The sequence below is a fragment of the Anneissia japonica genome, unplaced genomic scaffold (assembly GCF_011630105.1).
Source record: "Anneissia japonica isolate Jap-2015-1 unplaced genomic scaffold, ASM1163010v1 scaffold2168_len159805_cov203, whole genome shotgun sequence".
Taxonomy (NCBI): Eukaryota; Metazoa; Echinodermata; class Crinoidea; order Comatulida; family Comatulidae; genus Anneissia; species Anneissia japonica.
Window position 1 is genome coordinate 67,723 of NW_022696706.1, and position 17,822 is coordinate 85,544.

The following is a 17,822-nucleotide window of genomic DNA, read 5'->3' on the forward strand; positions in this document are numbered from 1 at the left end:
ATGTAGTATCTTGCAAATCAACCCAGAAACCCGGTGGTTTGTTGATTGTTTATTGGAAGCGTCCCTTCGCTGCCAAAAATAGCTTTTGCGTACCCGGTGATATCGTGAGGGCATGGTGAAGGCAGGTTACGATTTGGTGGCACATCGATTGAGTACATTCATTCTTCATCTGGCCGTGTAAGTCAGTGGCGTATGTAGATGTCTTGAAATGGGGGACTGATGGGGAGGGGGGCGCGAAGGTGAAGTGGGGGTCTCTATGATCAGTTGAGGGGCGCTAATTCGCAAAATAAGGTGATTTTATGTGATTTTAACTACTTGACCGTGATTTGAAACCAGTGTCAGTATAATCTTAGGTAAGCATGTGGTTTTAACATAAGCAAGAATTTAGTCCAATGAAACTGTTTATCATCTTGATACCTTCCGACGAAAATTGGCCCTACCGGCGTCACCACGGCGTCCCCACCAATCAATCTAACGTGACGTTGTTATGTGGGTGTTTTATAGATTATTAGGAATGGTAATATCACCGAAAAAATAGATAAAATGACAGTTGAATGACCAACAAAGACAACTGAAGACAATAGTTTGTCATTAGAAGTTATTTAATACCGTATAATTTTATTCGGAAAATTAATCTCAAAATCGAGTTGCCGTCCCCGGCGATGTCAGTGACATCGTATGATTTGTGTGCGATTTTTTCAAATTAACCCCTAAGTAAAAAAAATAGTTGAGCCCGGTGACATCATGAGGGCATGGTGAATGGTTTCTGGACAGAACGGCAAAAAACCAAAATGGCAATAAATCAAAACGGCAATTGGCTCAGCATTAACAAACTATTGTTAAATATTGCTAAAACTAACTATGTAATTTTCCGTCCAACTCAGAAAAATGCCCTGAAATTGACAATTGTCTTAAAATCAATGGTAAAGCAATAGCTCAACAGAAAGAAGTTCAATTCTTGGGTATAATTTTAAATGAACATACTAACTGGAAAATTCATATTGACTTCGTTGCAAGAAAAATCTCTAAATCGATAGGAGTAATTGGCAGAGTCAAACAGTTTTTCCCTACGAATATTTTACTCGCTCTTTACAATACCTTAATTTTGCCTTACCTCCAGTATGGTAATATTATATGGGTAAGTGACTATCCCTCAAACCTTGTTAAACTATATAACCTCCAAAAACGTATTATTCGTATAATTACATCACCACCATATACAGTAGGTGCAATGCTGAACCACTATTTCATGAACATAATCTTTTGAATACGGTATTTATGACGTTAATAAGGTACAAGTAGGATGCTTTATGTATAAACATACCCATGAAATGTTACCAAATGTGTTTAAGGATCTATTTCAGTACAAAGGTAATGTTCATAACTATCGGAAAAGGCAATGTAATAGGCTTCGTATTCCATTTGTTAAGCTGACTAAAAGCCAATTCTCAATTTGTGTCCATGGCCCGCATGTATGGAACAATATTTATAGTAAACTAAAAACATCAAATACTCTAAGACTTTTAGTAAACTCCTAAAAAAGGAAATTATTTCAAATTATCAATAGGTACTTTTATGATCTTTTTTGTTTGTTTGTTTGTTTGTGTTTTTTAAATTTTTGTTTTCGTATTTCTTAAAGGGACAGTGGAGACAAGCCTAGGCTTCTAAACTGGTTCCTCACCATTGTATGTTGTTTTTTGTTGTCTTTGGGGAAATAAATGTCACATTGATTGATTGATTGATTGATTGACAGCTATAAAGAGTAAAACGTGCTAGTATGTTAAATCAGAACATGTAAGGAATGATACAATGGAAGGCGTTCAAAAAATGAAGTGATTGTTTTGTGGTGGGCGGAGATATGCTCTCTACTGAGTGCTTTTGTTACTATTACTTTTAATTATTATTACTAGAGGGTGCACTCACTTCGCTCGCTTACCCTCTAGTATGTTAAACATCATGATTAGTTTTGATAAAATAGAACAAAATTCAAGACCACTAAAAGAAGATTGGCCTTTACAGATATACACAAATTCTATGAAAATATATCACTGGGCCTAGACCCCTAAAGACAACTCATGAATAAATGCAGTGGTGAACGTTATGCATTTACTGTGTCGATGCTTAACTTTAGTCATATTTTTGTTGAAATATGGTAAGGTACATAATATGTTTAGGTACTGTAGGATAAATGAAGTAGGCGATTAATTTATAGGGCCTTACTAATTACTGTACATTTCTATTAGAAGTTATATATTTGTGACATGTTGAAGATATAGGAAATAGGAAGTTTCTACATAGATTACTAGTAGACACTTTTTGTTATGTACTGCAACTATTATATATTTATATACCCTGGACCCTGGAGGTCATAAGGTCTGAGCCTCACTGTTACAAAATGATGAATTAGAAGAGGGACAGCTAACCACATCATGACCATGTAAAAAAGAGTCGGGTCGGTAGGCATCATGTTGGCGACAATTTTTTTTTTATTCTTTTGCTACCACTCGACTCACCTTACCATATTGATTTTTTTATACGTCGAAATGAATAAAATAAATAAAAAATGATGATGTTGTTGTTGATGAAGGTGATGATGATGACAGTATGAAATGACAATATGATGATTATGATGAGAACCGTAATGAAAATTCATAATGCATTGTAGCACATCAACAAGCAACAACTTACCTTCAATTTCAGTATCTCCACAATCACTTGATATAGAAAACGCTAAAATGTAACGACCATCTACCCATGTCTTTGCGATTCTATTGTGATTCTATTTTATTGAAACCAATAAAAAAAATTCATCTTAGTAAAAATGTTTTTTAGTTAAACACAGTAATATTTTGTGATATCAATTGCAATGAAAGGAACTTTCGTATAGACACCTCCACTGGTTTAATTAAAAATGATAATAAATATAGTAGTTATACTCTGTATCAAACTATAAAACTAAAAGCTTTGTTTAAATAACTTATAGGTATGTAAAGGTTCCTTTTATCCTGAAGAAATAAAAAATTAAAAACTTAATTTCATCAGGTAAAGCAAACTCAGGCATCCTTGATTAAAACTTTCTAGTATCTATATGCCTCACATAGGGGAAAAACCTCATGTTGCCCACACACAGTGACATTTTAAAATCTGGGTCAGTTGGACATCTTCTTTTCACTGCTGGAAAGCTTATGCATATTATCAAAGTCTATTTTTTGGTTTAGTGGCTGTTGCAAAAAGCTTTGAAATCTCGATTTTAACTGGAACTTTGGCTCACATCAACACTTGCAATCTCTGACCCATCCATAGCATTACTCAGGAAAGACTAATTTTTCTAGCCACTCAAAATTTTAATTTTGCATTTTTCTTAATATGCTCATATTTACCTTTTCATTTAAGTTTATATTTTTTATAATTTTTATCTTATTTTTGTATGTCATTGTTTTGTAAATTGTTGTACTTGAATGAATGCTAAACAATTAAAGAAAGAAAGAAATGTTACTTTCAGAGATGTCGTTATGCAGGGCGTAAGTGGTCTGAAGTACCCGCAGTCTTAACGTCTTGCACCCATCCAAAATTCATTTTTAAGGTCTTCCGCCCAGGCTCATACAAACCCTCCCGCTCACCCTTAAAATCATGCAAAACTCAAGTTTTTGCCCAATAATCAAGATACAGGATTCTCACACCATTCGGAATGTACAGTAATTGTTCACCAAGGTGCTTGTTTCACTGAACGTTGAAAGCACATGATTCGTCAATTGGAATGAGATCCAGATGGTTTATTTGAAAACACGAGTTGTCTGTCTGCAAAGTGGTAAAGGCAATATCAGGTAGCTGTAAATGCCCCTGCACTAGGCTTTCTTCTTTTAATCATATCTTTTTTGGTTCCTGGTGGTTTCTGTCTATTGAAGTAATACTTAATTACCTTAATTAGTACTAATTGTAAATTTAACTCTTTATATAATAAACACTTCCCAAAACATCGATGTAGACGAAATTTTCGCAAAGACCATAAACCATTGATTTCTAATGCATTAATTAAGTCAATCGATACTAGAAATAAATTTTAAAAGAAATTTATCAAGAACAGCAACAATACATGTTTTGTGCCCAGAAACGTTTAACTGAAGTTACAGTTGTATTGTATGCAGCATCATGGGCTTGACAAATTATTTTTTCACTCAACTGTTTAGAAAGGTAACATTTAGTATTATAAATTGATGTGTGGGTTTGTTGGATCCTAAAATGCAGGCTGTATACAATATTGTTGTATAGTATTTGTAAAAAATAATGTTGTTCTGAAAGGGTTGTTGTGTATGTAAAAATATGTTGTTTTTAAACCAGTTATTCCAAAGATGTTTTATTAATTAAAACCAGAACTCTGCAAGGGCCGAGGTTCCTATGCAGCAATTGGTAAAATATTACATTATTTTTGTAATGATGTTGGCCTTATGGAAACTGACAAAACTAGGGATCATAATGTCACAACGCAGTAAATTAATGTATTGTGAATGCAGTTATAGCTTACAGTCTGCACCCTAAGATGTGGTGGCGCCAGCGGGATTCATCCACCCACTCAGTGTACGACGCCACAAGTTTGTCGGCTCAAAGAAAAAACAAACAATTTGACAATGGTGGTATCATCACCCTTAGCAGGGTCCCAGCCACAATGGTGTTTGTTACCACCCCCACAGGGTTTTGTACCCTGTGCAGTGGTGGCACCAGCGGGGATCCCCTGTTGTCCAATGCCCACAAGTCTTCAGACTAAAAAGAAAAAAACAATTTGGCCACAATGGCATCTGTTATGCAGTAAGCCCCACCCACCCTCCACAGGGTTTAACACCCCAGTAGTGGTGGTGCCAGCTCCCCCACCCCACCCTGATTTCGAATGTGTGATTTTAATACACATAAAAGCAACTTGTGATTAGTTTGTATCCACAAAAGATAGCAAACATTTTCTGTAATATCCGATCTACTACACATACCCAACCAGGTTATCTACTATGCGGTTCGTCTTCTAGGCCTACAAAGGAGAAGTGCATGTGGGCCTCGCTATCATCGAGGCCCACATGCCTTCATCGTTGTCAATATTAACTTTTTGATTTGACCTCAACAGGGTTTTTTTTAAATTCTCTAAATCTTTTCATGGCTAGGCAAAAAGTCATTCATATATTTGCACGGACTGTATGTTGCAGGCACCACGAAATGTTTAAACGGCTGTACATCACCGCTACTAAAAACTAGACTCATCAAAGACGTAATATTAGCTTTAAAGCTTACCATTCCAAGCTGTGATTGGTTGATATACACAATATGGAATACAGAGGCAATTTGTAATCTGACCAATGATGAACAGGCTTTCATAAGTCACGTGACCGCCTGTAAACAGTCATCGCTAAATCCCTTTATTTGCGGGGGTTAGTAGCCTGAAGCTCTTTAACTTTATAGCAATAGTACCTCTCTTTAGCTTTCTTTATTTCCCAGTTTACTTTATTTCTAAGAATTCTGAACGCTTCCATTTCTTTAAAAGTTGTTTGTCTATCTTTAAATAGTTTCTTTATGTACAGCGTAATCCAAGGGCTATATACGGGTACATAATTGTTTTGCAAGGAAATGCTTTTTGTGTGCAGTAGCAATACTATTATTAAATGATTCCAGTTTTTTATTTGTACCATGTTTCTGCAAGTATACAGACTTGAATATTGTTAAGTTCCATGGTCACTTGCAGGTCTTCCATTTTGTTACAGATAGAGCACGGATTTATATTAGATTGACTAACCTTTATTTTCTACCCCCCACCCCCTGACATTTTGTGAGGGTCACTCCCTGAGAAAAATAGAAAATCTGATCTATTTTTAAGGTGTCTCTTTCTATGCTCAAATATTGACAACATTTTGAATGTTTTGGTACTCACGTAAAGGTTATTAAATATACTTTTATTTTATTGGACAGTTGGACCGATTAATTCTCCATTATAACAAATTAGAATGTTTTAAAATATTATTAAACAATAATACTCCTTTGTCAGAAGAAAGTACCATAATTAATTTTTTTTTATTAAAACAATCTCTTTATTTGTAATTTAGTCTTCCATATTAAAGTCCTTACTGGTACTGGTATTGGGTATTTATATTGCGCCTTTCTCTTGCGGTTATGAAGCTCAAGCCAAGCCTCAATAATCCAGGAAAACAATGGTAGGCATAATATCAGTCATTATTCAGGAACCTGAAGCATCACAGTATAGTACAGTCACACAAACAACAAAGACAAATAAACAGATTACAAAAATAAAAACACAAAAGGAAAAAGCAGCAAAAAGTGAATTAGGCAAACAAGTAAGTCTTGAGTGCACGTTTAAAAAGATTAGGATCTGAGATATCTCTAAGGTCAGTTGGAAGATTATTCCAAAGTTTAGAAGCATAACAAGGAAATGAAAAGCCTCCAATTCTCTTGTTGTGACGTGGTATAATGAAATGTACAGATGAAGAGCAACGTGTTGTACATATAGGGATACTTGATAACCATATAAAACCGAGAAAACCATATAAATACTTAGGAGAAAAACCATACATACATTTGTGAACAGTGAGAATAATTTTGAAAATAATTCGATTATTAGCTAGCAGCCAATGAAGTTCATTGATGAGAGGAGCAGAGTGTGTACGAGGATCACATGAAAAGGCTAAGCGAGCAGCAGAGTTTTGCAATTTCTGCAGTCTATCAATGTATTTCTTGAAGAGACCACCATAGAGTGAGTTACAATAGTCAATTCGCAATAGTATGAGGGCTCTAACAAGTATCTTGATTAACAAATCTTCGAATCCTTCACAAGTTACGCAAATGGTAACGTACACTACTACATACCTTACTCAACTGAGAACTTAAATCCAGCGTGGAGTCAAATATAATCCCAAGTTACGAGCATTTTTAGAGGCCTTTATGAGATCCATTAACATTAAGTTGGATTCCTAAACTAATGGTGATGACTGTTGGTTTCTAGAAGTGCAGACCAGAAGCTCTTATTCACTGTTGCCGCTATATACACATTTTTTAAGTTTCTTTTTCTAATTTGCAAGAATGGATTTGTTAACCATTTATCAACACTCTATAATGTTTTTACAACAAATATTTTCATCAGCTCTTAAGTGCATAGATAGTACAAAAATATTTATGTGATATACAAAAACATTACCTTGTTGAGTAATTTTTCTATTGTAAACTTTTTATTCTGCATATTTATATATTTTTCATATTTTTCCTGGCAAATACAGTGCAATAATTTGTGGATAAGGCCATCCTGAATAAAAAGTTTTAAGAAAATATCTAATAGGAAGTGGGGATTATTTTTTTTTTAACAAGCACAGTATGTATAGGCATATACTTGTTTTTGTAATTGCCTATTTTACAAACAAGTCAATCACCTATTACACTTTCAGTTTTTTGTATATTTCTCCCAAAAAAATCCCCAAAATGCTTCACTTTTTTATTTATTACTGAAGACAATTTTATAATATACTGTAATAACATATTCTAGCAATGAGCTAGTTTTAAGAAAAATAACCATGTGGTTATTTTTTCAATTACATACCTTCATGGTAATTAAGTTGACTTTATCACTCTGGAGAAATAAAATAAAAACATTCATTAAATTGTGTAAACTCGTGCATTAATGACTGAAAACCTCCTCTTTATATATTCCTCTTAATTATAATATAGATAAAGATTCAACTTTTTCTTTAATTACTGTACATACCTTGGTGATAGGCTTAGATGTGGTGATAGGCTTAGATGTGGTGCCAGGCCTAATTGAGGAGCCCTGTTCATTCTTGAGATATAAATGTTTTCACAATTATCATCAAATCAAGCAAACCTATCTATCAAAGTCTGAAAATTACTTCTCTATGCCTTTGAATTATAATTAGATGAGGTCCCACCACACTTTAGCTCCACCTCTTATTCATCAGAAACTATGAAAGTCTTATTCAGGAATTTCAAGAGGGAATGACACTGGAGCCCAACACATATGTAGATACTGCTCATGTTCCGGGAAAGATGCATAAAAATAGTTTAATAAATAATAATATACAGCATTTGTAGCACATCAGTATCCTTTCCAAGAAAACGCTCATGGAATAATCGTATACTAATTTGAGTAAAGACAAAATTTTTCTGATGATTTACCGCCCAGACGTGTGCACAGCTCTGGAAGAAATATATCATAACACCATTCTTTTAAATGTCTTACCATTATTGGCATATTCTGACTTTTATTTTTTAAAAAAAAGAAGTAAATTCTGTATTTTCAAATTATTTATTTATTAACTTTCTAATCGTATATTTATGTTTATTATTGTTATTCATTATTGTTATTCGTTATTTTTTTAGGTGACGCTTTTAATAATTTTCATACTCCATGTAATAAAGCGCATAGAGGTATTTTACATTATGTGCTATATAGACAATTATTATTATTATTTATGTCCATTAAAATATCTTTAAAAAAATATTTTACAATAACACAAATCTACAAAACATTTGATGAGGACTTGTACAGTACTACTATTGGCAACACATGTTACAATTCATTAAATTCAAATTATGTGGAAAGATTTTATAGTAATATTGAGTATAATCAAAGCAATTCAACAGAAGGACGCACATCTCGGGACATCAAAGATTATAACTCTGGCATCGACATTTTATTTCACTAAATCTATTTTATTTCACTAAACTGAGGTTTATGTATCTATACATCATGCTGTGCTGTTATTTTTCCCAATTTCAATGTTAAAACAACACTTTTTAAAGATTTTATGATAGTTTCTGCATGAGAAATGCCTGAAATCATAAACTTTGAATGCTGATTTCTCATATATTGTTCTTTAAACAGCTGTATGCATAAATGCTTGTAACTTCATAAGCAAATGTCGGATTTTAATGATTTTTACCATTTTATAGCTCTTATTTTACTCTTTAACCCTGTATTAATAACTCAAAATCGATTTTTGCGACGAGTGACTGGTTTGGCTCGTCTTTGCCACATATTATGTTCACTATAACAGAATTGATTTTAATTGATTTTGTTAATCCTTTTTTTTTATGTTTTTTTTTTTCAGTTTTATCTGACTGTATGTACAAATTGTATTGTGATTTTTATAAGGCTAAATAAAGAATGAATGAATGAATGAATAACATTAATGTAGTACACCACATCCTTACCAACATCTAGTAATTGTGCCTTTAAGGGGTGTACTGTATGTGATGATGTTTATCTGCATGAAACAACAGAGGTTATGTACTTAAAAAGACAGTCTAGGTAGTGAATTCCACAAAGCCATAGCTCAGTGAATGCAGCTTCTTACTAATTGTTTGTTTCTATATTATTCAGAAACTAGGATGTTTTTGTACCATGATAATCAATTACATTCAAGTTGGCTGTGCTCAATTTGGGCAGATCAATCACAATGTTCCTTTTCATGTGTTACTTGTTGGGCCTTGGGCCTTGTATTCAATTTTTTGAATAAAGTGTGCTACAGTACATACATACATAAAACAAAATCGCCAAAAATATTGATCAAGAAAATGCTCAAAACTAACCAAGCACCAACATTCAGATCAAAATGGAAAACGTTTATGCTTGCTTATTTACCAAAATTTTAGTGTAAACACACAAACATGCATAATACATAAATCTGGTCCATTTGTTCAAGCTATGCTCCTATGCATTAAGAACCAAACTGTCTTCATACTTACTCTTCTATGTCGTGTCTCCTTTGATGGTTTGCCTGGTTTCCCTTCATTCAAAGTTTCACCTGTGTCAGAATCTGGTTGTCGATCTAATTCTCTACAATTAGGTTCAGTAGTGGTGTTCACAATTGAGCAAAATGTTATCGGAGCAATTTCTGCTTGATCCTTGCAATCGATAAGGTAAAACAAAATTACTAGATATCAGAATTTTTTTATGACCAGAAAACTCTACCAAAGCCATCTTGGATGCTAACTTGAATTTATTTTAAATGGAATTTGCACAATAAGTGAATAAATTATTATTAATTATGAAATAAACTGTAAAATGACCAAGATTTTAAGGAAAGAACATTCTATGCCGTTATATTAAAATACTTTGTACAATTTTATAAATATGTTATAATGCCATGAAACAAGGATAAAGTTGCTGATGCTGTAAAAAAACATGAGGAAATTTGTTGGTGCTTCATTTTGACTAAAATGATGTGATGATTATGAATTTCATTAGTGTCCTTTCCAGCCGTCTAGATATACCATTTCCTCAAATTTTCGTGGTGGGGTTGAGGTGGGTGCAGACTCAATAACCATTTTCCCTATTCCCACGTCTTCCAAAACAGATTTGCGCCCTTTTCCTTGCCTTGTACAATCTTGTACATAGAAGCAAGCAGCATGATTATGAAAAATGAGTCATAGCTTGACACATTTTCAAGATCATCTTTGCTCATTTCCGAATACTACATTTGCTCCCCACCACCCCCCCCCCCAAATATAACATTACAGTAGTCAAAATGTAGCGCTATTATAGATTTACATCATTTACATCAACATTGTTTAGAGAGTTTGAGGTAGTAAATTATATGATCTCTTCAAGTAATATTAAAGCCTGGCAAGAACTACTTTTGACATGATCAGTTTACTTATCCCATGACCAAGTTTCATCAATTACCTAAAAAAGTTTTGTACTTATTCAAACATTTTTTTAAATTAATTTTTTTTATTTATTTAAGCACACAACACATGCACCAAGGATTGTCAATAGCGAATATATCACTGTCAATCTCTCACAAGACCAACATACACACACAATGCTTTACACAAACTAAATCTCAATATGAGCTTTTGGAGTGAAGTTGTTTTGGTCACTGACAGGAATTCAACCCAGGACCATGGGATTGGAAGGCAAGCATCTTTTAAGATGAATTGGGTTAAAACCACCAAGCTATTCAACACCATTGATATGTTAGGATCCCCAGGGTTGTAGATAATAAAAACTAAGGGTGGGGATAGATATTGTGGGTGGGTAGTATAACTACATCCCTGGATCCTTACAAGTATTTATAAATTTGGCCAATTTTGGAATCTTCCAATAAACATACATTCTGTTTTTTTACATTTAAAATAAGTTTGTTACTTGCTAATGAATTATTTTTGTTTCCTAGATCATCATGAGATGCATAGTAAATGGCCGTGTCATCTGCACAAGACCTCCACTGGCTTCCTTCCATTCAGACAACTCATTTTCAGTTCAATTTCAATTTGTTCAAATCAAAAATAGCAATGACAAGTCTGAATTGCTAGTGATGTACAACATTTAAAATGTATAACCAGAACCTTGCAGGCGTCAACATTCTTTTTAAAAATTTTTACTTCAACCATCTTTAAAAACGGTAACCCTTCTAGTTTAGCCCAATAGGTTAACTTATATTCAGGGGCCCTCTTTAATAAAATTAAAAAACAGTACAAACAACATCATTACAACATAATAATAATAATAATAATGATAATAATAATAATAACAATAACGAACAATCCTCATGCATGATACATACTTAACCAACCATATTTTCTGATAAAGTCATCATAAATGACATACTCAGAAAATATGGTTGGGTCAAATTTGTGTGGTGGTTAAAAAATTCAGGGGAGTCTTTATGGCCCAAAATAGTGATTTTAGACTACATTGGTAATGTAATTTGATAGGCAAATTACAGTAATATTTTTAGCAAATTTCTTTGAAAAATTTTTGTAGGCCTAGTGCTTAGGCCTAGCTAGGTATACAGTATTTTCATTTTACAGTAGTTTGGAATGATATCGGGAGTGGGGGAGCTGGCAGTGGCCTACTAGACTAAATTTATTTGAAAATAGCTTGGGCACGATAGTCCACACCAGTTGAGCCCAATCGTCTGTCATGTACATAATCTAAGCCCTAGGCTAGGCCTAGCCTTGCTGCCATCACTCTGCTACGTATACTACCGCATAACAAAGAAAGCGGTGCATTCTTAAATTTTACACACATTATATAAATGTATTTTACATATTAGGCGATAACACGATATCATTGATTAAACGATCTACCACCCCCGCATCGCATTAACTACTGTACTAAACAACTAAACTAGGCCTAGGCCTCATGTTTTTGTGGAAAGCCTATACTAGATAGTCGTTATGTACCCGACAATTGCCTGCCTTTATATCTTCACTTGTCTTCAGTTTGCATTCAAAGGGTACACTGATGCATAGCCAACTGTCGGGGATACAATACCTTCATATGACTAAATCATACAACAGAAAAAAACGTCGCATGGAGGTAGCGAAAAATGGAGATCTAAATGAAAAAAACTATGTATTTCAGCAAGTATTAAAACCTTTTTTTATTTTAGGCCTTCTTCAAAATGCCTATGCCTACAGCAGTTGATTTTTTTTGCCGCAAAACCAAAATAGTTCCATCCACGCCGACTTGGTTAGCGTGAGCTCTGAATGAACTCTGCAGAAACTTCACATCAAACTTTGATGCAGACTCTCGCTGCTAAAAATAACTCGTTACATAATGCATTACAAGTCAGCAGTCTTCCTTGTGATGGGTATGTTTGGTTGGATTGGTTGTTGTTGGGCAAAAATTAACCTACGACATCAAAAAGAAAGTTTAGGCAAAGGCTGGCCTAGTTTGAGGTAAAGACCAAAGCCTAGGTGCCTATAAGGCCTACTGTAACTATGATTAGGGGTTCCCCTCCCTTTGATGCTCGAGTAATGTCTGATTTTTCATGGAATATAGGCCTAGTTTTTGATTGGCCATTGGTTGACAGGCAGTTGTTTAAATACATCTGCCACTTCGAAAAACGATGTCATGTGTCATGTGTTCATGCACACAGGAATTCCCAGGGGAATATGTTCCCTACAGTATATACTATTATTTTTTTTTTTATTATTTTTTTTAGCACACTTCATTTTGTAGTGTTATATGAAGATGAATTTAGGTAAAATATACAGTATTCTTATATAAGCCTATGTTTGCATCGATTCCCTTTTATGTCCTATTATCTAATAACATAACATTACATGATCTGCTGTTGATTGAAATATATTTCATAATGGCTTGTTAATGTAGGCCTATACATTTATCAGCAAGATTTTTTAGGTACATGAGTGAAATTTCCAGGCACCTAAAGGTCTATATTATCACAATTTTTGCACATCCACCCCAGCTGCATTAGCCATTTATTTTTTAGCGTATATGGATACGTCGTATAATAAATGGCCTTTAATTTTTCTGTAAACAGTGTAAATGTGGTAGCGTAGACCATAAATACTTATTGATCCTAGCCAGGTAGGAAAAAATGTTAATGGTTATTAATAACAATAATAATAATAATAATAATTTTTAAAAATCACAATTTGAATAATTTCATTAGGATTGAAACGTAGCAGTACCTATATATTTTTACTTGGTTTTAAATAAGAATTCTACAATAAAAATTACAAATTGTTGTAATAATACATGTCATAAAGTTTGATCCTAACCAAAACAATGCTAAATGTTATTAATAATATTAATAATAATATTAATAAAATTACAATTATTAATGGGCCTAGTTGTTGTAACAATGACAATTAATAATATTATATTGATGATGATGATGATCAATAATAATAATAATAATAACTAGACTTACTATGTCTATTTGAACAACAGAACATAGGGCTTTTCCCCATTGCTTTAATGAGAAGTGAAGTTGAAATTGCAACAAAAAGAAAAGTCGTTAAAAGGTATAAAATTTAAAAAAACATGGAAAACCATTATAATTTTAACAAAGTGGAAAAAAATGAAGTTCACTGCAACAGTATTAGTGAGACTTGAACTATGGCTGTAATGGCAATAGCAAGGTACATCGTGACCCATTGCGCTATAACAATAAAAACAAACAAAACAATAAGTGACTGAATCCTGGTTCACGTTAAACTTTATCGAGATATACCTGTCTTGAAACATGATACGATAATCCCCTAATTGCATTCGATGCCAAGTTAGAGCCAGATAAACAGCCAGCCAGTTTCAGGCTGTCGATGTCACACGGTGGAAAGGCTTGTTTAATAAAACGTCTACTGTATTTTACGAACCTCTAGTAACAAGGGGTATTCGTTAAAAAAACTGCCAAATTCGTAAACTACTGTATGTAGATCAGGTATCAGTTTCCACTACCTAGCCTAGCCGACCAGGACGAACCAACCGACAGTGCAGCAGCATGTTCTATCGCAATCTAAGTAGTAGTAGACTCTCTAGGCCCTTGATAAATTTACCTTCGATAAAAAACAAACTATTTAATTCGCTAGCATTCTTCCATTTAACAAAATATTGTTTTAATTCTCGTTAAAACGTCTGTATACTTTATGGACCTTTCTGTCCTGTTTTGTAGTTTTTCGATCGCTCAGTTGTGTTGTTTACATGCACTTCGCGAAAATCTAGCTTCGCGGCGTCAAATAAGTTGCTGACTTCAACACACTTTTTTATTTCGTCATCGTAAACATGTGCGCTCATTTTAACGACTGGTGGTGGTGGTGGTAGTTTGTTGAAACTGAATTAATAGTGACTATTATAGTGGAAATGGAAAAGATTGAATTGTCAATAAATAAATAAATACAACAAATCTGATTTTATTAAGAATAATATACATTAACACTTTGGAAAATATACGCAATCATACTTTTTGACGTTGCTACTTGGTCGATGATGCAAAGGGCAAAGGTCATTTGTAATACGACTATTCGTAAAAAGGATGTTTGCTGGGTTTTTACCCATAATATTACAAATAATTTCTGAAAACCAGACTAATGAGACTACTATGCTGCTGTTGTTAGCATTGTTGGAGTAGGTTGTTGCCAGCCAGAAGATGATAATGGTTGTACAGCACAACAACGCTGGCTGATGCCTACGTTACGTAATCGTGTCCGTGTAATCTGAGCCGACTTTACCGTTAAGCAAGTTAATTTACCGTTATTCTAGTGAAGTTAAGTCACTTAACTTTAAGTGACTTAAGTCTTTATCTAGCTATAATTGAGTGGTTCACGTCAAACTGTTAAGTGGATCTATATCTAGATAAAAGTTCGACGCAAACCAGGCTTGAAAGCAAAAATTGTTACTGTATATCATGGACCGTAGACTGTTTGACCGTAAATCAATTTAATTGGTCCTCACACGCACACCCCACCATAGATTGACACTAAATATTAGGAGGCACATCCTTGATATACGGCCTATGCTTTGGCAAAGCACAGAACAATTCTAAGCATGGGAAGTGACCAAAGTGACGGCCAGAATAAACAGTGCAAACAGATAGGAAAAATATATGCAAGAAAAAAGAAAAAAAAAATCAGAACAAAAACAATGTATTTCTTTCTTTCCAATAATAATATTAATAATGAAATTCAAATTTCAAATTCAAAAATATTTTTTTTCCCTTTTTATTATTTTACATAACATAATCAGACAATAATAATAATTGTTAAAATATAATAAACAATAATTAATCAATATGTCTAGTTTAACTAACAAAAGTAGCTTGACTAGACATGTCTAGGCCTTGTAGAAGTGAACCTCTATCCTGTACTTTAGATCTAGTTTACACCTAACAATTGTAGTGTACACTGTAATGTTTCTTTTATATTTGAAAGCTAGGGGCCTAGCCTAGCATATCCAATTATTCTATAGGTCTAAGTTATACGTACAAGAAGAAATAGACCGAAAATAATTAATAAATACCTAATAAGGTCTAATTCTCTATAGTTAGCCTATGCCTAACCTACACTAGACACGTTTTTATAAACATCACCGATATGCAGAGCCCTATTTCACTGGCCTCCCATCATGCAATTCGGTTGATTACACAATTTTGGGCTTGCTCCTCGTTCTTCCTCTATATATCCTTTGATTAAACTTACTTTAAAAAATGCTTTATTATCACACGTTTCGTTCAGTTTCTTTGTCGATTTCTGAAAACTAAATTTGTTCCCCATATTTGATAACGACTTCTCTGGGCTGATCAAGTTAGTGACAGTATTCTGTAATAAAAAAAAAAAGAAAAAAACAGAAAACCATTATGAGTTAATAATTATGGAAACCTGGATTGTTATTTCTCCCATATGTATAATAAAGACACCCTTCTCCTTACGAGATTTGTCATGCAAATTCCGTGGTAATCAGGAGTAATAAAGATTGTAGCACCTAATCGCAACAGGTAACAATTGCGACATTGATTACATATCGACTACTATTGGTGAGCTTTCACACACGATTTTACTTTGGGTGTCGCAATTGCTACAACCGATCGCCATGCGATGCTATTCTGAATGGGATATAAGACATTCAAAATTACATTAATCACAGGGGAAGGTATTTGACTCTTTACTAATAAATTGGGCAGTACACCAGATGACAATCTCTCACAATTTTAGTAGCAGTTCATAAACATACATTTTCCTCAAATGCGTTGTCACATTCAGAGTATCCGAGTATCCATTCCAAGTATATGTTACATGTAGATTTAGATTCCGAGCAGCCGGCTGAAAAAAAGAAAGAAATATCAACTATTAAATTTGTACAGAATTGTGTGTTGCTTAATGCAACAGACTTTTTCTTTACTATTTTTAAAAGCAAAAGCCTCAAAAAGAGACTTTAAAAAGCATCATTTATCCTGTGATTGGCAAGTTACATGCTGTTGGATAACACAAATATAAACAAATGTAGAACATCCCATATCACGACTTGCTTTCAAAGGGATCATCTTTTCCATTACAATTTCTAGTTTGTAAATAACCTGAGCATAACAAATTTCATATACACTGTACACAAGAGCTGTGCAGCAGTTATTATAAACCTTTGAGCATCCAAATGACTGACATTTTTAATAGTTCGCTTATACTGCACCTATGGAATGGAAATTGTTGCCACAATCCCAAAAGAATGGTAATGCAACTATTGATAAAACTGAGAGCAATCTCCCTAATCCTTGTTCTCACTAAGGTAGCAAGATTTTATCACCAAGATGATGATAACTTGGAAATAATGTTGATGACCTCAGTATTGAGAAAGCTGATAAAAAAAAATTTCACAATCCTACATGGAAGAATACAGTATGTTGATTGACTGGTCTGAACTCAATAAACTTAAAACTCTACTCTGAGAAATGTAAATCACAATAACATTTCAAAAACCTACTCCTGATATCTCTCCAATATTGATATATGAGATAGGACTTAAATCAGTCTCCGAAAGTAAGCTAGAAGACAATTATTTATGTTGGGTATAGACTAAAATAGCTGGTATCCCCAAGGAGATATTCACCAAAAGTTGTGTTAGATCATGCACAGAATATGCTGCTGTTGCCTGGCAAACTCGAATCACAGGTATTCAGAGGAGTAGAATCAAATCAATTCAAAAAGGGAGCAAGTACAATATTATTTTGAGCTTCAAAAAATGATACACACTGTATGAAACTTTGTCGTAGTCTGAAATATGAAGAAAGTGTCATAAGGATGGATAAATATAAAAAATAGTGCAATGCTATTTCTCATAAGAAAAATAAACTCAGAGTTAATAATTTAAAATAATTATAAACATAATAATTAATAGTAACAATAGGTAGGGCCCAAACTAGTCCCACGACCACTAATGATTACAGAGCCAAACCAAGGCAATATATATACACAGCCCAGGTGTGAATGCAAATAGTGGAATACAAGCTATGTGGCTCGGTTCCAGTAGATACAGAGAATATTTTGTCATTTTTAACGCGTCCTTTCTTTTTACC

The 17,822-nt window shown here is 33.7% G+C and overlaps 1 protein-coding gene across 1 annotated transcript in view; it reads right to left on the reverse strand.

The window, feature by feature from the left end:
* The window catches only part of LOC117102141 (transmembrane protein 87A-like), a gene marked incomplete in the record, with an annotated part of 48,612 nt that overhangs the window by 17,944 nt on the left and 12,846 nt on the right, over positions 1-17,822 (reverse strand). The window contains 6 exon segments of the mRNA XM_033242344.1: positions 2,689-2,779; positions 7,583-7,612; positions 7,748-7,819; positions 9,748-9,906; positions 15,955-16,074; positions 16,487-16,575. Of these exon segments, the coding sequence (XP_033098235.1) occupies positions 2,689-2,779; positions 7,583-7,612; positions 7,748-7,819; positions 9,748-9,906; positions 15,955-16,074; positions 16,487-16,575 (561 nt within the window).